Genomic DNA, 22,758 nt, shown 5'->3' on the forward strand with positions numbered 1-22,758 from the left:
GTACAGTAACTGCTGCAGAACAAAAACAGCTGAAGGGCATCTGAGATACGAGCATGACTTATGCAACGGTACACTCAAGCCACAGCAGCAGCAGAGTTAGCTGGAGGTTGACATACTTTGAGCACCTGTCAGTGAGCTGAGTGGCTCTTCGAGGCCAAGAGAGGGGATATCAAGAGAACATCAAATTCCTCAAAGCAAAATGTCATTTATGATCCCCCCCAGACGAAACCATTATAGGCAAATATTTCAGTCACATTGCTCTGTGATGGTTTCCCACTAGCGCAGGACTGTGTGTCACAACTATGCTGCAATGGTGACTGAGCAGCTATACAGGAAGTTAGAGGGGGGAAGATGTTGTCGCTTTTCAATACAAAGAAGCAGCAAGGTTGTGACGCACTATTAAGTCTGTGCTGCAGCGTCTGAAAAAATACTCACTGAGGAGAAAAGTCACAAGAAGGGAAAAAAGTTTTAAATGCACCAAACTGACTGGGCTATATATTTTAGGAAAAAAAAACATGTGGATCACACTGCATGTTTCTTAACCTATATTCGACACATCACAAAGCATACCTTTTTATCTTGCTGCCAGACTAGATTTAAAATCACCTTGTGCTACTCCATCAGAAGGAAAAGGTAAGCCTGTCACAGGGCTTGACATTAAGGCTTGTCCGATTGTCCGGGACAAGTAAAAAAAATGGTCGGACAAGCATAATACAGTTTAACTTGTCCGAACGGACAAGTGCATTTTTGGGGGGGGGGGGGAAATCACCCAAACGAAATAATAACGTTATTCCATCTGAAGTGCCTGTCTCGCAGTGTCGCAATCTCCGTACCTGTACGTCAATATTATGGCTGCAGTGATTGGTAGAAATATTTGACCCACGGGAAATTGGTGTGAACACGAACCCGCGAGTGCCTGCTTGCGCGGCTGGTGTGTATGCGCTGTCACGCTCGCGACTCATCTATCCTCGATATCCAGTCAGTGAGTAATGAGTTCAAGATGTCCTGGCTGCAGGCGCCAAAAGCGAACCAAGCCCCAGGAAAGCGACCTAGGCGAGATCCTGAAAAATCGGCTGCCTCCAAATTAGATTATGAAACAAAATGCAAAAGAAACTTCCTTCCATCATGGACCGAGAAGTTTCCTTGGCTCCGGTACACCGAAGAAGCAGGAGAAGAGCATATGATGTACTGTTCAACCTGCCGCAGTTTGCCCGACATTGCAGACACGTAAGTGACAACTTGTATTTTTGCTAACGTTAGATCATTGACTATTTATCTGATGTGTGAAGATGATGAGATTCGAAATAAACTGAACTGTGTAGTCTAGCTAGTTATCTTGACTGACGTTCACAGTTGACAAACGTTGTGTAAAATGCTATATAACGTTATCTAGCTAACGTAAGCTATTTAATGTGTTCTATGATATTATTGATGTCGACGTTATTATTAGGTGGTCGTTTGTTGTGTTATTGGAGTGGACAGAGGAAGGAGTGGTTATGTTGATGATCAGATATCAAGTCTTCCGTGATTTGATTTGACTATAGTGTAAAACGTATAGGCAGACTATTCCTAACGTTCTCACAAGCTAACGGTCACGACTCGAGACATTAATAACTGTGCTAGAGCAAGCTGCTGCTATGCAAAAATGGTTATCGTTGTGTGTAAAACATTAGATCATCAATCCGACTGACGCTGGAAATGATTGACCGTTTGTGTAGCCAATGAAATTCAGATAATAATGACTGTAACGGATCCCCGTATTATTATCCCCGTATTATAGTCCAGTAGGGTGTGTTCAATTATGTTAATTCATTTCAATTTTTCAAATCCAGGTCCTCGTCCTTGTTTAAAGGAACCGGGTCATTCCGATATGACACCTTGTCAACTCATGCTCTAAGTAAGCGACACCAGCTTACTGAAGCTGCAGACAGAGCCAGACAGAGGGGACCTGATGCTCCACTGCCATGTCCTCACAGGGCTCCACAGGATGGAGGAGACAATGTTGGTTAAAATGACCAACATAATGCATGCTGCTTATTATGTAGCCAGAACAGAACAGCCCTTCACCCACTTCACAACCCTACATGGGTTAATAAACAGGACGGGAGGACAACTTCCCAACTGCTATGCGTCCAACAAGGCTTGTGAACGGTATGATATTCACAAAATGTTCATTTATAGGCAGTCAAAAAGAACAAGCAAAGATGCATTATTTCAGTGTTTTTCGTCTTGCTTTGATTCTGACTTTCCAAAACAACACCATAACAATTTGTATTGCTGTCTCTCCCCCATCAGGTTTGTTGTTATTATTTATGAAATGGAGCTGGAGAAACTATTGCAGAAGCTGAAATTGGCTAAATACTTCTCAGTTATGATTGATGGAGCCACCGATACAGCCACCCTAGAGAACGAGTTGGTGTACGTTCGATACATGGACACGGAGGGTCCCATCAATTCATATTTGAAAATTGAGGACGTTAAGCATGCAAATGCAGCTGGTGTGCTGGAAGCTGTTTATGCAGGTGAGAAATGTTTTTTTATCAAATCTTTTTTACGGTACTGTAGCATATAAGTTCATTATTGCTTCTGTATTGGGAGTTATTGCTTCTGTGTTCTCTATGCTGATGTCTTTTCTTTTGTTCAGCTTTTAGTGTGGCTGGCTTGGTGGATTGGAGGGAGCGTCTGGTGGGCTTTGGGAGTGATGGTGCAGCAGTCAATGTTGGATGCAGGACAGGTGTTGCTACTCGCCTCAAAGAGCAAGTCCCGCATCTCATACCCATCCATTGCATCGCTCATCGTCTGGAGTTGGGCGTGGTCAGTGCGATCAAAGAAAACCCCAAGATGCAACAGCTTCAGGCGACCCTATGCAGCATCTATGAGCAGTACCATTATGCTCCAAAAGCACTTCGTGAGCTCCGGATGATTGCGGAGGCCATGGAGGAGAAGGTACTGAAGCCCACCACGCTACATGGGGCCCGCTGGGTGCCCTATGTTCACCGTGCAGCCAAGGTAGATGCAGTGGTTACATGTGCAGTATTGTGGCATATTTAATATTATAGATTTTATTTATTTAATTGTTTTCACAAACCGTGTTGTCAGTATAACTTTAAAACAATATATATTTTTTTTTTTAACCATTTCAGGTATTGTGTGATAGCTTTCCTGTGATCCTGGCACACTTTGAGGACATGGCAAGCCTCGAACGTCGGCCCAAACCATCGGCTGCTGTGACAGGAAGGGCCAAGAAGGTGTCCAGCTATTTGAAGGACTACGGCAGTGTCCTCTTCCTCCACTTCCTCTGTGATGTCCTTGACCACCTTGCCACCCTTTCCAAGGTTTTTCAAAAGGATAGTGTGACAGTGTGTGAGGCGGTGGAGAGCCAGGAGAGGTGTTTCTGGAACCTGTCCTCCCTTAAGACCAGAATGGGGCTGTGCATGGAGACCTTTGTGGAGCAGAGCAATGGATCCGGATGCTACAAGGGTGTCCAACTGAACAGGGCTTCTTCCTCCACGCTTGAGCCACAAAGGGCAGCAGTGATAGGTATGACACCTTTTAAATAAAAAAAAATATATATATATATATAGTCTCTGGTGTATTAAAAGGTGTCAAAGTCAGTGTAGTGATTGTGCATTTATTCTCATACAGATGCAGTCATCAGTCACTTGGATGAGCGTCTGAAGGACTTGCATCAAGACAGCATAGTAGCTAAGTTCAGGGCACTAGATCCCTCTTGCTGGCCCAAGTATGACCACACTGATGCTGTGGCAAGAGAGACCTTCACTCAGCATGGTCAGGAAGAAATGAAGAGCCTATCTGGATTTTACAAGGAGCTCTTGGCCAAGGCAGGGATTACACCAGAGGAGGTTATAGCCGAGTATGCCCAGTATAAGAGCTTCGCTCTCAGGCGGTCAGCTGTTCCAATGAGGGACATTTTTCTCAGTGTCCTGCAATCAGGTGTGTGTCAGTATAATGTTAAGTGTGTATTTTAAAAGTTACCAAAAAAAAGCAGAAAGTAGAATTTCTTGAAGGAAATTAATTCATATATTTTTGTCTCATTGTCTCATTGTATTCCCAGAGGAGAGGAGAGCCATGTTCCGCTGCTTATGTCATCTGATGGAGATCTATATGGTTCTCCCGGTCTCCACTGCAGTGTGCGAATGTGGCTTCTCTACAATGAAGCGAGTCAAGACCGACTGGAGGTCAAGCCTTACCACCGCTCAACTCCAGAGGCTCATGTTCATCTCCATCCAAGGTCCCGCTCTGGAAGACTTTGATGCAGCCTCAGCTGCCCAGCGATGGTGGACATCAAGCCTGCGCAGGCGTAGACCAGGGTTTAACCCCTGGTCGTCAAGAGAGAGGGGAGATGAGGAGGATGAGCTGGTGTTGATGGGGAGTGAAGATGAGCTGGAGGAGTGATCAATCAGTATTATGGCACAAGACTTATTTTCAACACAGGGCAGCAGCGTGAGCACTTTGCCCGGCTCCGGACTGCATTTTTTGCCGTGCAACCAATACATTTTTGAAGAACGTTTATTTTTCATTTCGTTTTGTAAACTCATTTGGAGGCAGCCGAAATTTGCCGAAATAATAACGTTATTCCATCTGAAGTGCCTGTCTCGCAGTGTCGCAATCTCCGTACCTGTACGTCAATATTATGGCTGCAGTGATTGGTAGAAATATTTGACCCGCGGGAAATTGGTGTGAACACGAACCCGCGAGTGCCTGCTTGCGCGGCTGGTGTGTATGCGCTGTCACGCTCGCGACTCATCTATCCTCGATATCCAGTCAGTGAGTAATGAGTTCAAGATGTCCTGGCTGCAGGCGCCAAAAGCGAACCAAGCCCCAGGAAAGCGACCTAGGCGAGATCCTGAAAAATCGGCTGCCTCCAAATTAGATTATGAAACAAAACGCAAAAGAAACTTCCTTCCATCATGGACCGAGAAGTTTCCTTGGCTCCGGTACACCGAAGAAGCAGGAGAAGAGCATATGATGTACTGCTCAACCTGCCGCAGTTTGCCCGACATTGCAGACACGTAAGTGACAACTTTTATTTTTGCTAACGTTAGATCATTGACTATTTATCTGATGTGTGAAGATGATGAGATTCGAAATAAACTGAACTGTGTAGTCTAGCTAGTTATCTTGACTGACGTTCACAGTTCACAAACGTTGTGTAAAATGCTATATAACGTTATCTAGCTAACGTAAGCTATTTAATGTGTTCTATGATATTATTGATGTCGACGTTATTATTAGGTGGTCGTTTGTTGTGTTATTGGAGTGGACAGAGGAAGGAGTGGTTATGTTGATGATCAGATATCAAGTCTTCCGTGATTTGATTTGACTATAGTGTAAAACGTATAGGCAGACTATTCCTAACGTTCTCACAAGCTAACGGTCACGACTCGAGACATTAATAACTGTGCTAGAGCAAGCTGCTGCTATGCAAAAATGGTTATCGTTGTGTGTAAAACATTAGATCATCAATCCGACTGACGCTGGAAATGATTGACCGTTTGTGTAGCCAATGAAATTCAGATAATAATGACTGTAACGGATCCCCGTATTATTATCCCCGTATTATAGTCCAGTAGGGTGTGTTCAATTATGTTAATTCATTTCAATTTTTCAAATCCAGGTCCTCGTCCTTGTTTAAAGGAACCGGGTCATTCCGATATGACACCTTGTCAACTCATGCTCTAAGTAAGCGACACCAGCTTACTGAAGCTGCAGACAGAGCCAGACAGAGGGGACCTGATGCTCCACTGCCATGTCCTCACAGGGCTCCACAGGATGGAGGAGACAATGTTGGTTAAAATGACCAACATAATGCATGCTGCTTATTATGTAGCCAGAACAGAACAGCCCTTCACCCACTTCACAACCCTACATGGGTTAATAAACAGGACGGGAGGACAACTTCCCAACTGCTATGCGTCCAACAAGGCTTGTGAACGGTATGATATTCACAAAATGTTCATTTATAGGCAGTCAAAAAGAACAAGCAAAGATGCATTATTTCAGTGTTTTTCGTCTTGCTTTGATTCTGACTTTCCAAAACAACACCATAACAATTTGTATTGCTGTCTCTCCCCCATCAGGTTTGTTGTTATTATTTATGAAATGGAGCTGGAGAAACTATTGCAGAAGCTGAAATTGGCTAAATACTTCTCAGTTATGATTGATGGAGCCACCGATACAGCCACCCTAGAGAACGAGTTGGTGTACGTTCGATACATGGACACGGAGGGTCCCATCAATTCATATTTGAAAATTGAGGACGTTAAGCATGCAAATGCAGCTGGTGTGCTGGAAGCTGTTTATGCAGGTGAGAAATGTTTTTTTATCAAATCTTTTTTACGGTACTGTAGCATATAAGTTCATTATTGCTTCTGTATTGGGAGTTATTGCTTCTGTGTTCTCTATGCTGATGTCTTTTCTTTTGTTCAGCTTTTAGTGTGGCTGGCTTGGTGGATTGGAGGGAGCGTCTGGTGGGCTTTGGGAGTGATGGTGCAGCAGTCAATGTTGGATGCAGGACAGGTGTTGCTACTCGCCTCAAAGAGCAAGTCCCGCATCTCATACCCATCCATTGCATCGCTCATCGTCTGGAGTTGGGCGTGGTCAGTGCGATCAAAGAAAACCCCAAGATGCAACAGCTTCAGGCGACCCTATGCAGCATCTATGAGCAGTACCATTATGCTCCAAAAGCACTTCGTGAGCTCCGGATGATTGCGGAGGCCATGGAGGAGAAGGTACTGAAGCCCACCACGCTACATGGGGCCCGCTGGGTGCTCTATGTTCACCGTGCAGCCAAGGTAGATGCAGTGGTTACATGTGCAGTATTGTGGCATATTTAATATTATAGATTTTATTTATTTAATTGTTTTCACAAACCGTGTTGTCAGTATAACTTTAAAACAATATATATATTTTTTTTTAACCATTTCAGGTATTGTGTGATAGCTTTCCTGTGATCCTGGCACACTTTGAGGACATGGCAAGCCTCGAACGTCGGCCCAAACCATCGGCTGCTGTGACAGGAAGGGCCAAGAAGGTGTCCAGCTATTTGAAGGACTACGGCAGTGTCCTCTTCCTCCACTTCCTCTGTGATGTCCTTGACCACCTTGCCACCCTTTCCAAGGTTTTTCAAAAGGATAGTGTGACAGTGTGTGAGGCGGTGGAGAGCCAGGAGAGGTGTTTCTGGAACCTGTCCTCCCTTAAGACCAGAATGGGGCTGTGCATGGAGACCTTTGTGGAGCAGAGCAATGGATCCGGATGCTACAAGGGTGTCCAACTGAACAGGGCTTCTTCCTCCACGCTTGAGCCACAAAGGGCAGCAGTGATAGGTATGACACCTTTTAAATAAAAAAAAAAATATATATATATATATAGTCTCTGGTGTATTAAAAGGTGTCAAAGTCAGTGTAGTGATTGTGCATTTATTCTCATACAGATGCAGTCATCAGTCACTTGGATGAGCGTCTGAAGGACTTGCATCAAGACAGCATAGTAGCTAAGTTCAGGGCACTAGATCCCTCTTGCTGGCCCAAGTATGACCACACTGATGCTGTGGCAAGAGAGACCTTCACTCAGCATGGTCAGGAAGAAATGAAGAGCCTATCTGGATTTTACAAGGAGCTCTTGGCCAAGGCAGGGATTACACCAGAGGAGGTTATAGCCGAGTATGCCCAGTATAAGAGCTTCGCTCTCAGGCGGTCAGCTGTTCCAATGAGGGACATTTTTCTCAGTGTCCTGCAATCAGGTGTGTGTCAGTATAATGTTAAGTGTGTATTTTAAAAGTTACAAAAAAAAAGCAGAAAGTAGAATTTCTTGAAGGAAATTAATTCATATATTTTTGTCTCATTGTCTCATTGTATTCCCAGAGGAGAGGAGAGCCATGTTCCGCTGCTTATGTCATCTGATGGAGATCTATATGGTTCTCCCGGTCTCCACTGCAGTGTGCGAATGTGGCTTCTCTACAATGAAGCGAGTCAAGACCGACTGGAGGTCAAGCCTTACCACCGCTCAACTCCAGAGGCTCATGTTCATCTCCATCCAAGGTCCCGCTCTGGAAGACTTTGATGCAGCCTCAGCTGCCCAGCGATGGTGGACATCAAGCCTGCGCAGGCGTAGACCAGGGTTTAACCCCTGGTCGTCAAGAGAGAGGGGAGATGAGGAGGATGAGCTGGTGTTGATGGGGAGTGAAGATGAGCTGGAGGAGTGATCAATCAGTATTATGGCACAAGACTTATTTTCAACACAGGGCAGCAGCGTGAGCACTTTGCCCGGCTCCGGACTGCATTTTTTGCCGTGCAACCAATACATTTTTGAAGAACGTTTATTTTTCATTTAGTTTTGTAAACTCATTTGGAGGCAGCCGAAATTTGCCGCCTTTCAATCGTTCTGAATGAATGGCAGCAGAAGGCCATTTTGGAATTATTGCGGTACACACATTACAAAATACACAAATTTTCCATGGGATTTTTATAGACTTTGGACCTGTATGATTAAGTTTTCAGGCTATGGAACCGTTATGTTTTCCAGCTCCTACCTCTCAGAACACAAAAGTAAGGAGCAACTATTTTATTTCAGTGTGTTCAAACCTGTTTCTCTTTTACATTAGCACTCAAAGTGATATTTTTAAACATAAATGTTTAACATGATTACATAGCATGATATTTTTTATTAGCACCCAAAGTGATTTTTCTTTATTGTGTAAGAAACTTCAGAATGTTACCTTTCAAAAGAGACCATCTTATGCATGTGCTATAAGTATAAAGTATTATAAATAGCTAATTACTTTGGGTATGCAATCGAATGGCGTTTTATGCCAGACTGTTTATGTTATAAAATGTGCCTGATTAAGTTATTAAATCATATTAATTGTCCAAATCTCTTGTCGGTTTTATTCATCTTTTTTTAATAGACTTTTATTTTCACAAGTAAATTTCGGTCAAGTGGGTTTAGCCTTCGGACAAGTAAAATGTTAATGTTAATGTCAAGCCCTGCTGTCACATCTCCAAAAAAAAAACACAAGGTGGGTCATCTCCAGCTTACAAATCCTGTAAGTCTGCTTTGCTTTAATTACTGTTCACTTCCGCTGCATGCATAGACCCAGGTGTAGGGACCAGCCCTCTATTTATAGACATCTGCCCAGTGCTCAATCCAGCTTGTGCTAAGAAGATTTAGTCTCCCTGCATCCTGCTGGTTTAGAGAGCTGATTTCCATTTAGAGGAAACAGCAAAAAAAAACATGATATTCTGTTAAAAGGAAGTCCCAAGTGACTTCCTGGTTATCGGATACCATTTCAATGAATGAAGGAAGCATAGCCATATTGCTGAAAATGATTACTGCATTTTTGGCTGAAATTCACAGTCGTATAACCAGGCCATGACTCTGCGGGCGTGCGCTAACACACCACATTACTGACAAACAGCAGCTGAGGTCAACACGTTGCTGAGTAAACCATCCATTCACAGTGAGATTATAGGTCATGAAGCAAATTATGGCTTCTCTTTTACACAGAGTGAAAAGTACAGTGAAAAGGTGGGAACAGATGAAGAACATCCATTCCCTCTCATTGTCTTCCTGATCCATTGTTATCATGAAAAGACAACACTGCAGTAACTATCTATTTTTTTCATTTTGAGGAAGCATTCAGCCTGTGAAACCCCCAACCCATCCCTGTCCGACAGCACAAAAGTTTCAAAAGCTAGTGCAAGAGAGCCAGGACTGGAGAAGAAATGCTGCTGAGAGTACCCATTTTTAAAAAAGCATTAAGAAAATGAAATGCAAATCCACAGTCTCTCTTCACTCAACATTCATGATGACTCAAAAACAACATGAAACGAGGCGGCCGCTAAATGTCATGCAAGGCACATGTTTTTTTTCACCAATCTTCAGTGGAACTTATATTTGTGTTGTATATTTGGATGCTGTGTGCCGAAGCACAGAACAATGCGTTCACACCTCAGCAAGCAGATCTCAGTGCCTCACAGAGTAGGTCACTTCAGCAGCACATGTGAGGAAGTGTGTTAGTGGTATGTGCCATGCAGCGATAACCTCTTGATTTACACACCTGCTTAATCACAGGCCTGTCTGAGAAGGAAGCTGTTGTTGCTGTGATCCCACAGGCAAGCAACACATAAAGCTCCACATTTGTTTCTTTAATCAGAGATGTTTCTGTGATTTAGGGCTGCACAATAAACAGGTAATCATACATTATTGTTCAGGTTCATATTTGTAATAATATAAATATTAACCTGAACAATTGCATAATAGGGCCCTTTAATCAACAAAATGTAGCACCGTGTGTCAGTATAATCGGTGCTGTGTTGATTCAATTGTGTGTTATAAGTTTTGGTTATATTCTTTTTATATTTGCTGTGAATAAAAACCTTATTCTGATTTTAAGATTTGTTCATTATGAGGAATGCATCATAACATGTAAATGCAGTCTGTACAAGGTTTATTTAAAAGTAAACACATTTTGTCCTAAAAAATCAATGAACCTTCAATATTTCCTTAAGCTTATAATGTCACTGTTATCAGGAGCTGCTCTGGTAGTGCTGCTGCAGGTCATGCAGATCACTAACACAACATTGACAGTACAGCTAGTAGCCGAGACTTATCTTGAACTCGTTGTGGACATTAGAATAGTGATGTGGAAACAATAAGTCTGACTATGAGAATCAAATGCACGGTGTGTGATTCAGATGACTACCTTTCAGGGGTGACCTCTGAAGCGCCCACACACCAGCATTACATAACTCTGAATCCTCGACATGCAATATTAATTTGGACAGAGTTGACTGTAAATACAGGTGAAGACACTTACCGCCATCACCAGCTCAAAGGGGTACTTGTACACCCGCACAGGAGACTGGTACTTCTGCACCATGGTGGGGATTACAGTGACACCGACAACCTGAACAGGTAAAGGAAGAAATCAGAGAAGAAAATACGAGCAATGATCACATCAAAGGCTGCCTTTCACTCACTCTGGCACCATCACAATAAGTGCGCTGAGTGCGATATGACAGCATTATAGCCGCATCTGGCCCTATAACAGTAAACTTAGTGTGTAATTAAGTTAATGTGCATTTTGGCTGGCTGCTTGAATGATGCCAGGTGCCTGTGTGCGTTTGTGCGTTTGTGCTCTGGCAGGCAGCCCGAAGAACTAGAAAACGATGTACAGTGATGGGCTGCAGAAGGGGACTCTCCTGAGCCGTGACAAAGGATGTCACTGATCAATGGATGAAGCAGCCCCCCCCCCCCCACCACCATTGAACAGAGGCCACTGCAAAGGCTTGTCAATGCACACTAATGGGAACATTACTAAGCTTAGTCCATCTACTGTCTCTGCAGAACCTCAGGTTGCAGCTACACACAAAAACACTCGACGTTATGATAAAAAAAAGTGGTGCTTAATCTTTGTAATGTAGATAGCACATTCTGGAGCAGAGGCAAAGATTATTCTCACTCCTTGAATATTTCCAGAAGTAGGGCTTGAATTTCATGTTGGGTGTTTGTTCGGCATGCGGATACATGTCTGTAACTCCTGCAATGGAGTGATAGGAACATGGTTGCTAGTAGGGGGTGAGCTAAAGTCCCAGCACTACAGAAGGATCAGGGCAGGAAGACTAATAATAACAACCGGGCTAGGAGCCTAGGACAAACAGAATAAAAACAAACCACAGTATTACTCTATATCCAACTAACTGCAATATATATTTACCGTCATGCTTCAGGATCTGTCAGCAACTTCAAAGACACGTCAAAACAAGACAATTTTATTATGCGATCTAGGCAGTGGTGTAGTGTAAATAATTACATTTACTCAAGTACTGTAATTTAATTGAGGTGCTTGTTATTTACTTGAGAATGTTCACATTATGTTTTGTAAGGAAATACTCAACTTTGTAATCCATCACATTTATTTGATAGATTTAGTTACTTTGCAGATTTATTTGGAGTTACTTTATATATAAATCGACACAAAATGATAATGTATTATTAGAGGTTGAGCTACCTATTAGTATGTAAAGTAATTAATATAAACTCAACTCATACCAAGTACAACATTAACGTGATGAACACATTAATGCATCAATAATTAAACATTTTTTTTAAATATCTGGTGCTTAAAATGGCCATTTTGAGTAACGAGTGTTTTTACTTTGGACACTTAAAGTATTTTTAAAGGCTAATGCTTTTTTACTTTAGTACAATTTTGAATGCAGTACTTTAACGTGTAACAGAGTATTTGAACATTGTAGTATTGCAACTTTGACCTAAGTAAGTAATCTGAGTACTTCTTCCACCTCTGGTTCTAGGGACTTTAAGTGACACCAACTGTCAACTGGAACACCAACTGTCAACTGGAACCGGCTGTAACGTTGAACAGTTCAAAGTAAAACACACCCGTACAAATAACATGTTGAAATCTTTACATTTGATGGCTAACAATTAAACTAAATAAGACGTGTTATTATTTCAAGGACTATGACAGGGGATAACGACATTTGCCACGCCGACTTGTTAACGTTAGCTTACACATAATAACAATGTGTGCTAATTGAGACTTTGCCGGAAAGCTAGCGTCAATTTATACAATAAGCTGCTAACCTGACATAAATAATACAACTGGTGCTTACCCGTGATTCAAATAAGTAGATAAATAGAGGTTGGTTGATTCTGGTTAGTCGTTGTTTCTTCTGGAAGGGCTACCCGAGCAAACTCTTGCCATTCCCCTTCTCGGCTCTTCACTTCGCCGGCTACGGGTGAGATGAAGCCAGAAGCAGTTAGCTTTGTTGTGCTAGCTGGCCATGTAGCCGGAGTAAGCAGCTAACAGGATAACCGTGAGGCAAGTCCTCCTCACAGACCGACACTGGCAGACATCGTAAGAGCAAAACACTAAGTAGTCCAGTGTTATATCAGGCGTAAATGGATGAAGTGTCGGCACAGAGGGAGAGTATCTCTGGCTCTCTCCTCCTATCTCTCACTCATGCCTGTGCTGCCCTGGCTCCTCCCACTTTAACTCAGGGGAGTTGTCGGCAGAATGCTCCATGGGAGCGTGCCTGCCGACCACACATCCATGCCACACATCCTCAGGAGAAGCACGCAGAGGAGGAACAAGTAGGGCCTACTCAGATCTTGTTCTTAAGTGAAAGAAGAAGTACCAGAATTAGGAATATTCTGTAACAAGTAAAACCCCTGCAATCAAAATGTTACTCAAGTAAATGTACAGAAATATTATTAGCTAAAAGTAGGCCACGGGTGTCCAAACTTTTTTCACCGAGGGCCACAGAAAAATATTCGAAGGGCTGGGCCACTCATAGAGGTCAGGTTTATTGCCTCATAAGTGAAGTTATAAGTTAGCAAAATCAATCAAATGTAAGTAAATTATGCTTGATAAAACAGCCATGACAGCTCTAGGGTTCCATTTATTTTTGTTTGCAGCTCATTCCTTAAAACAGAAGCCTTAGATTGCTTATCGTGAGAGGAAATAGGAAGGGTATATTTCAAGGTTGTTATGTAAATAAGTTATTGGGCTTTTTTCTTATTAATTTAGATTTGTTAGAAGAAAATATTTTCAACTTTAATTGACTGAAAGTGGGCTTGTAGGGCCGTAGTTTGGACACCCCTAATCTAAAGTAAAAAGTACGTATTGTGTAGAATGCCTCTTATACATGTGTTGTATTATTACATGTACATAATACATGGGGCGATAATTTGGGGCGACTGTGGCTGCGAGGGAGTGCGGTCGTCTTTCAACCAGAAGGTTGTGGGTTCGATCCCAGCCCATGCAGTCAACATGTCGATGTATCCTTGGGCAAGATACTTAACCCTGAGTTGCTCCCGATGGCATGGCCAACGGTGTGTGAATGTTAGGTCCTATAGAGTAAGGTACACTGCTCTGTATGAATGGGTGTGAATGGGTGAATGACATGTAGTATGTAAAGCGCTTTGAGGGGTCTTAAAGACTGGATAAAGCGCTATATAAGTACAGTCCATTTACCATTTACATGTATTTGTTTAAAAAGTAACTACAAGTGTCAAATAAATGTTGATAATGACAATAAAGAAATCAAACATATATACATAAAAAGACAACAAGGAGACAAAGGAAATGAAAACAGAGCTATATTCTTACTCTGATCCATTGGTGTGGGGAGTGTCTGGTTGGCTGGTGTGAAGAGGAATAAGCTCTTAATGTAGTTCAGGAAAGGAGACCATGTTTTATTGAAGGGGATTATATTGTCATTTCAGCTTGAGGAGAGTTTTTCCAGGTTTGCATTTGCGCAGCGTTGCGTTCACAATACATAAAACAAACAAAAAATCCTCAGACCAGCAGGCCACTTAACAGGCCAGTCCGGGCCTGATGTCCTATGTCAATAAATAATAGTAAATCAAATATGGACTCCATTTTTCTGCATAATTGCTACTTTTACTTTAAGTGCATTTTGCTGATAATGCTTCACTTAAATAAGATTTGAATGCAGGCCTATACTTGTAATGGAGTATTTTTACCCCTTAAGTCATTGTGTTATTTCAGAGAATGTGCCATGGTGAAGTAATGCACAGTTTTTAAGTAGCTTTATATTGAAAACATATCAAGTTTCCAGTGTGCTGTTGTGTTGGATTATTATAATTATTATTCATTCAGTTTTAGTTTTCCATATTGTGTTGTGCATTTTATGTATCCTATTTAATATTTTTTTATAAAGTGTGTTTCTATAGATTATGGCATGCTTTTGTTTAAGTCCATTCCAAAATCGTATTTCCATTTTAATTCATATTATTTTCATTTGTATTATATTAAATTATCATCATAAGGCCGAGGGAAATTATGTCATACTTGAGCATTTTGACCAAAAATGAGGTTGGGCTTTGACAGACAGTAACATTAAGTTTCATTAATTAAAGTGACAATCCGGATGTTAAGAATTGCCCCTTCATGAAGTTGGAAGAGTCACAGGAGAAACTTTTTTTTCATTTTCATAAACTATCAGAGGCCGAGACATCTCCTAGGATGAAATCTTTAGACATGCCAAATCATACATTTCCCGTGTTACAACCAACTATTTGTATTTGCCTACAAGTGCCCTATACAGACTCCAGACCTCCAGGAGTAAAACTCAGGCTTTCTGTTGAAAAAAGTGTTGCCTCCTCGCTGAAATTACCAGCAAAGCATCCTTTATGTGTACATTTTCCTTTTTAAATCATGGAGAGCAATAAGTGACATCAAACACAGCCCTCTCTTTCTTTAAGCGGTTCAGAATCCTAGAGAGTGAAGTGCCCTTGGTGTCTTCTACCCTCAAAAGTGGGTGACCTAGTCAAGATACCAAGCCTCAAAATACCTTGGTGTAATTGGAGACAGTGTGATCCAATTTAGGCCACAGGTAATCAATGCTGCCGTTGAAATATGATCGTGATCTCTGTGCTTTGAAAACAAGTACTGATCCTACATGTGACTTACACACCCGAAACCCAAGACCACTGCTGTAATAAAACTTTAATTAAGAAAGTTGCTCTGCAAGTATCCCATGAAGTAATATAGCTGCCCAAAACAAAAAAACAAAACTGAATTGAAGTGAAAAACTCCATCAGATTTACAGTAAGTGGTTCATACATTGAGAAAAATACAGAAGTGATTAGATATGCATGTACAAAACGGTTTACTGATGTTTTATTTGCAGTGTTGCAAATAGTTTGCAGATAGAATATACGTGTGCACTTGTATGGCTTGAGTTAAATACACCCATGTCCTAATTATTCAAGAGGTTTAGCCGTGATGGTAGAGGCTGATAGCATTAAAGGGCAGGCTAGAGGTAAGCCTACATCTGACACTAATCTCCCACCGCACCAAATGTTAAAGGACAACAGCTGTTACATCATAAATTATATTGTATGGTCAGATAGTGTCTGGGCTGGAGAATATGGAGGACGTAATCCACATACAACAAAGTAATACACCAAGTTCTATAAACAGATGTTAAAATATGAATGCAGAACTTGTAGGTAACGGTATAAGATTTTGGAATTGGAATGTTCTTTATCTGAGTAGTATTGACCAATCCTGTTGAAGCAGGCTTTTGCCAAACATGTAAACAGTCTGTGTGGAGCAAACAAATAACACATTATCCAAATTCAAACTGGGAACCCATCAGCTATCGTCCACACTTTTTATTTGATTAAAATTAGCTTGTGAACTTACTACTTGTGAAACAATGAGGTCATAGTCTTCGTTCCAAATCAGACTCTCTTTCTGGTCAACGTTGCTAATCGGACTGTAACATTAAGCAGAGAAAGGAAAGAAAGTTGGCTTGATATCACTACCTATACCGGAACCCCCAACATCTTGAAGTCATGTCCATTCAATGACCCCAAGTCATAATTGACTGTACCGTATGATTTTCATAGAATCCCTCCATTAACGCCAGTAGCAAAGAAAACTCCCCTTTAACGGATAGAAACCTCTAACAGAACCTGGCACAGGGTTGGCGTCCATCTTTCTGGACCGGTTGCCTCTTGACTCCAGCAAAATCATGATGCTATTCATAGAATTTTGAAAACTGTCGTTAAACTTTTGCACGGCTTGTGTGTGATGACCTGTCCTAAATGTAACCATTTGAGGTCAATGTCTAGCCAAAACTTGCTATATCAAGAGTTACCATTTAGCACACAACCTTTTCTAACCTTATACCACTCATTATCAGTGCAAACCCTCAACCTAGATCTAGGGGTATTGTTTAGCTCGTTTGACCATTTGGTGAATGTTTCCCAAATCCATGGTAACCATCCAGCCATGACCCTTTAAAGGCTTATCGTTGTCAGGCAAATAGTGGATATTTACCCAAAGTGTTCAATTGTTAACATGAAAAATGCTCCAGTAAACATCACAGATGGATTGAATTGGATTAAACCAAGGTTGCAAAAAGCCCTCATGTTTTGTGTTGTTCAGCGGTTCAGCACTTCCTTAGTTAGTAGTAAGTGAAAATGGATCGTATACATCATCAAGGCAAATACGATGGTAGTGTAACAACCCAGGTTTGTATACACTTTGGTAATCAACCCTCACATTGTTGTTCAACTTTCATTTAGTCCTTCTCACTTCATTACCTGCACTCTCAACACTACAATAAAGTCATAAAATAATCATCTGCTGTAGGCATGTGGCGTAGTGGACTAGTGCATTAGTGTTCGGATCAGGGGAGCACAGGTTTAAACCCCACTGCAGTCAGCATGTCGTTGTGTCCCTGGGCAAGACACTTCACCCCAAATTGCTCCTGTGGGGATTGCCCACAGTATTGAGTATGTAAGTCGCTGTGGATAAAAGCGTCTAACAAGTAACATGTAATGTAATGTATGTAATAAAGCACGAGTGATCTATTTCTCTGCCCTCTATCCTTGTAGAAGTCTTGTCTTTGGTGTTTGTGTTGGAAATAGCTTACAGACTACGGAGAGGGTTTTGAAAAAAAACAACAAGATAATAACAGATACAAGTGGACATTCCTTTATAAAAATCATTAAGACTCTTTTATTTAGAATCTTAGGGAATAAAAGCGGTTTAAAGTTATATACTTTTTCAAAGTAGGTGTGCACAGTTTGATCAAGCAAAGATTTAACATGCAGGGACCTCTACTGGCCAGTAGATAGAGTTACAACAAATTGCAACTGCTTGGCTGCTGATACTCTTTTATATTTACATTTTCTCTCCACACCAAAAGAACATATGAAACTATACAAAGCTGCAGATTTTTGATCCAAAACAACAAATTGTCTACTTCTCTACAGTTGAGAAGCCACACATTTATAATGAACCAGAGCTGACATTATACTGTGTTATCAGCCTATTTTAAAGACAATATAATTAATATTTTATATAATTGCTCATTTGTTGTCAAACTGATGTTCCACCTCTCAAATATTATTATTATTCACTCTAGATCTCTCTAATCAAGGGTCAGCACCAGCTCAAGATCAAATACAGCTTCTGCATTCATGTAAACATGGTCTGTCTTTATTCATCATTAACCTAATGGACCAATTTCTGGATTTAGGGCCAGTTAGGTCCAGACATGATTAAGTGAGTAAATTGTTTTTACAATCAGATGGTTTGTCATGACATTTATTACACAGTTTTGTGTAGTTTCCAGGGTCAAATTGTAGTAATGTGATTTTGGTGACTAATTTGCGTTTATGACAAAAAGCTTCAAACTGTTGAAATTCCCATGAGCTTCTGCTGCAGGCAATCTAAGGTGCTTATAAGTATTACAGAACGTAGGGCTAGTAAACCTGATCACATTTAACCTATCCTGCTTCTTTACACATGTTGCTGTTTATTTAAAAAATATTACTTAATTCTCACAAAGCCCTGAGAGGCTCAACCCGAGTTATTAAACAAACATCTTATTGCGCTTCGTCCTTTCCTTAAGATTTTTGGGAGACAAAGACTGTAAACTCCAGCTTTAAAATACATTTTGAAAATTCAAAACACAGTTATATGGTCATGTACAAAAAAGTAGTAAGAGTTGCAGCGGATTTCTGGGAGTTTGTTCCAGATATTTGGAGCATAATAACTAAACGCTGCTTTACCATGTTTAGTTCTAACTCTGGGGACAGAAAGCTGACCAGTCCCTGAAGACCTGAGAGTTCTGGATGGTTCATAATTTAACAGGAGGTCAGAAATGTATTTTGGGCCTAAACCATTCAGTGCTTTATAAACCAGCAGCAGTATTTTTGAAATCTATTCTTTGACACACAGGAAGCCAGTGTAAAGACTTCAGAACAGGAGTGATGTGATCCACTTTCTTTGTGTTAGTGAGGACTCGAGCAGCAGCGTTCTGAATTAGCTGCAGCTTTCTAATAGATTTTTTGGTGAGACTTGTAAAGACACCATTACAGTAGTCGAGTCTACTGAAGATAAAAGCATGGACAAGTTTTTCAAAATCCTGCTGTGACATTAGTCTTTTCATCCTAGATATGTTCTTTAGCTGATAGTAGGCTGATTTAGTCATTGTTTTAATGTGACTGTTGAAACTCAAGTCAGAGTCCATGACTACACCTAGATTTCTGGCTTTATCTGTTGTTTTGAACATTGCAGACTGAAGCTCAGCGCTAACTTTTATACGTTCTGCCGGTTCTGCCTTGGCTCCAAAAACCATTACCTCAGTTTTATCTTTGTTTAATTGGAGAAAGTTCTGACACATCCAGTCATTGATTTGTTCAATGCACTTACTCAGTGTTTGAATTGGAGCATAGTCTCCTGGTGAAATGGTTATGTAAATGAGGGTGACAGCTTTTCATTATCTGAGCCAGTGGTAGCGTGTAGACGTTAAAGAGAAGAGGCCCCAAGATGGAGCCTTGAGGTACCCCACATGTCATATTTGTCAAATCAGATGTGTATGTGTATTTACCTATAGAAACAAAGTTATTTCTGTCCTTTAAGTAGGATTCATTCCAATTTAGAACTGTTGCTGAAAGTCCCACCCAGTTTTCCAGTCGGTCTAGTATTATGTTGTGGTCAACAGTGTCAAACGCAGCACTGAGATCAAATAATACTAACACTGAAGTTCTGCCACTGTCTGTTTTTAAGTGGATGTCGTTGATGACCTTTACAAGAGCAGTCTCAGTGCTGTGGTTTGGACGAAAGCCTGACTGGAACACATCAAAACAGTTATTTAAATGCAAGAAATAACTCAACTATTGAAAAACTACTTTTTCAATGATTTTACCTAGAAATGGCAGGTTTGATATGGGCCTGTAATTGTTCATTACTGAAGCATCTAGATTATGCTTTTTTAGGAGCGGTTTAATGACTGCAGTTTTCAGGGCCTGTGGAAAAACACCTGAGTGAAGAGACTTGTTTACTATATGAAGCAGATCTGAGGCCATAGAAATAAAAATAAAAAATTAAAATCCTGTTGGAATAATATCAAGGCAGCAGGAGGAGGATTTCAGAAGTTGAATAATATCCTCTAGGTTTTTATCATTAATCTGATGGAATTGTGTCATGATGTCTGAATCGATTTTATGTGGAGGGACAAAACATTTGCTGTACCGGATGCAGAGGCATTGACTGCTTGTCTGATTTTCTGAATTTTGTCAGTGAAGAAGGAGGCAAAATCATTGGATGCCCTGGTGGATAGAAATTCAGAGGCTACTGACACTGGGGGGTTTGTTAGTCTGTCAGTAGCAAACAAGGCACGTGCGTTGTTTTTGTTCTTGGCAATGATGTCAGAGAAGAAAGACTGTCGGGCAATTTTCAATTCCAAATAAAAAAAGCCAAGCCTCTCTTTATAGATTTCAAAGTGCACCTGGAGATTTGTTTTTTACCAGCTTTTCGACACTCTTTTTTCTGTTTTCACGGTCATGGCCTTTCTCCATGGAGATATTTTCTTCCCATTCACTTCGTTTACCCTAGTTGCAGCAATGGCATCTATAACATTTTTAATTTTTGAATTAAAATGATCTGCTAGCTCATTTACTGAGATGTTAGCAGGGGCAAGTGTGGAAGAAATATTCTGAGTAGACATTTCCCTAGTATTTTCAGATAAATATCGCTTTGTGGTTACTTCTTTTTGAACATTTTTGTGAACAGAAATAGAGCTCTCAAAGAAAATACAGGAATGGTCAGAGAGTGCAACATCAGTCACCACAACCTTAGAGATATTCAGACCCTTTGAGATAATTAAGTCTAGAGTGTGCCCCTTATTGTGCGTGGGCTCCATCACTGAGTCAGTCCATAGTTATCATTATCAAGAACACAAAACAGTTCTTTAGCCCCTCTGTCCTGGGGGTTGTCAACATGGATGTTAAAATCACCAACAATGACTGACGGTCAAAGTCAATACACACTATAGACAGCAGGTCTATAGATATTTAGGAACAGAGCTCGAGAGGAGCATTTCAGCTGAAGGGCCACATACTCAAAAGAAGCAAAGTTCCCATAAGATGTCTTCCTGCATTGAAGGGAATCATTGAACAAAATAGCAACTCCACCCCCTTTCTTATGCATTCTTTCCTGACTCGTAAAACTAAAGTTGGGAGGTGTTGATTCGATAAGAACAGCTGCACTGTTATTTTGTTCAATCCAAGTTTCCGTTAAAAACATAAAATCGAGATTGTGCTCAGTGATAAAATCATTGATTAAAAATGTTTTTCCTGCCAAAGACCTGACATTTAATAAAGCTAGTTTAAGTTTGTTAAATACACTATCAGTAAGATTTCTTGTGACAAGCTGTGGCTGACATGGAATCACTGCTAAATTTGATAAACTCTCGCAGCGCTTCCTTTGTCTAAGCTGATTCCACGCTCTCAATCTATTACCTATCAACACATCGGCAAAGCTAAAAGCAGGCAAGGCCCTGGCTTGTCCTGGAAATAGTTGAGAGTGCCATACGCCCTTGAGCCTGGACCTATATATACAGTCTATGGCCTGGACCCAGCACATATAAGAGTTTGCTGCGTTTTGTACACACACATTGTTATCAGGCTTCGGTGACCGCAGATGCTGTCTTGAAGGGGAGGGAGGTGGTTGACGTAGGCACAGTGATGAAGACGGGGGAGATGGTGCGCGTCTCTGCTTCGGTGATTGAGGTGGGCGTCGTTGAGGGGCGGGGGTAAAGGACATGCTGCCAACCCTGCGTATCGCCTTCAAGCGGTCATTGATCTCCAGGAAGGACTTGGTGCCAACCCTCTGTATCTCCTTCATGTGGTCGAACTCCAGGAGGGTGGGCGAGGGTGAAAGGGTGACCGGAGAGTAGAGAGAGCTGGGGGGTGAAGGATTAATAATGTTATTATTATTATTATTATTACTGTTATTTTTTATCATTGCTCTACTACAGTCAATGCACTTTCAATTAAAATGTCATAAATATTATCAATACCAAAACACAACCACCAGAGGGCCTCCATAAAACAAGACACAATGTAACTCACAGTGACTTCCAAAAATGGATTCTTCACAAATAAAATAAAAATAAACAATATTTTTGCATTTACAGTATGAATGTTGTCAGAGCAGTTTGTACATAGATATTGAGACAAATGTTGGCATAAAGAGGCCGGTTTAAATCAAGCCGTAAACACTTGTGTACTTGTGTATAATATTGTCACAATATGAAGAGTTCTGCAGTCTATCAATATATTGCTGTCCACTTGTATTTCACCATCAGGCAACATGGCATTGATGGTGACACAGAAGCATCCTGCAGGTGTGTGAGAGCAGAGAGCAGAGAGCAGCAGGAAGTGGTTTTCACAGTCTGACAAACGGAGCAAACAGGAAGCACAGCCTCGCCTCAACAGGAAACTGATCTTAACAGTCAACAGTCCACACACCCACAGGTATCTGATTACAAGTGCACTTTATTACCTATGGACTTCCATATTGATCTGGGAATCAATACAAGTCAAAGACGATATTTGTTTTCTATCTCAACAAATCCCAAAAATTGGTTAGATATGAGAAAACGTATCCAGGGTTATGTATGCAATTCAAATTACTTCACGTATATTTCTGAACACAGACATTAAGTATTTGAAGTGTAGTAAAAAGTATTGATTTGTTGATTTGTTAACTTTTTTAATCATTAAGTATCTTGGGAAAATTAGGAGAGTAAGGTTTAGAAATGAAGTTGCATCCTCCATCATTTATATGAACTCAGGATTACCACATTTCTCATACTGCGACTAAATGACAGACAAGCTCCTTCATGGTGAAGAACTACCTCCATCAAATTGCACTTTAAGAAA

The 22,758-nt window shown here is 41.0% G+C and overlaps 3 protein-coding genes across 5 annotated transcripts in view; 2 read left to right on the top strand and 1 right to left on the bottom strand.

Annotated features, from left to right (window-relative positions):
* Positions 1-13,029, bottom strand: part of LOC307044066 (SEC14-like protein 1) — a 61,434-nt gene extending 48,405 nt beyond the window's left edge. The window contains exons 1-2 of one of the 2 annotated variants that reach the window (XM_079689101.1): positions 12,657-13,029; positions 10,838-10,927 (exon numbers count right to left, since the gene is read on the bottom strand). In XM_079689101.1, coding sequence (XP_079545227.1) covers positions 10,838-10,900 — 63 coding nt within the window. In that variant the 5' untranslated portion in view covers positions 10,901-10,927; positions 12,657-13,029. The remainder of the gene's footprint in view (positions 1-10,837; positions 10,928-12,656) is intronic. The other variant, XM_079689102.1, reaches the window with a different exon arrangement.
* On the top strand, positions 1,289-4,581 carry LOC307017807 (zinc finger protein 862-like). Its single transcript, XM_079647610.1, has 5 exons — positions 1,289-2,522; positions 2,645-3,009; positions 3,144-3,540; positions 3,646-3,954; positions 4,076-4,581. Exons 1-5 carry the CDS (start codon positions 1,952-1,954, stop codon positions 4,414-4,416), a joined length of 1,983 nt encoding a protein of 660 aa, XP_079503736.1. The 5' UTR covers positions 1,289-1,951; the 3' UTR covers positions 4,417-4,581.
* LOC307017816 (zinc finger protein 862-like) lies at positions 4,663-8,892 on the top strand. 2 transcript variants are annotated; one of them, XM_079647619.1, is made up of 7 exons: positions 4,663-5,033; positions 5,639-5,957; positions 6,102-6,328; positions 6,451-6,815; positions 6,950-7,346; positions 7,454-7,762; positions 7,884-8,892. In XM_079647619.1, the coding sequence occupies exons 2-7, from the start codon at positions 5,758-5,760 to the stop codon at positions 8,222-8,224; spliced, it is 1,839 nt and encodes a 612-aa protein (XP_079503745.1). In that variant the 5' UTR covers positions 4,663-5,033; positions 5,639-5,757; the 3' UTR covers positions 8,225-8,892. The 2 variants fall into 2 exon arrangements, with proteins under 2 accessions (XP_079503745.1, XP_079503744.1); XM_079647618.1 differs by having other exon boundaries at positions 4,666-5,033; positions 5,639-6,328.
* Positions 13,030-22,758: the final 9,729 nt, after the last annotated feature.

Source organism: Notothenia rossii, assembly GCF_949606895.1.
Source record: "Notothenia rossii genome assembly, chromosome: 1".
In the NCBI taxonomy this organism is placed as follows: domain Eukaryota; kingdom Metazoa; phylum Chordata; class Actinopteri; order Perciformes; family Nototheniidae; genus Notothenia; species Notothenia rossii.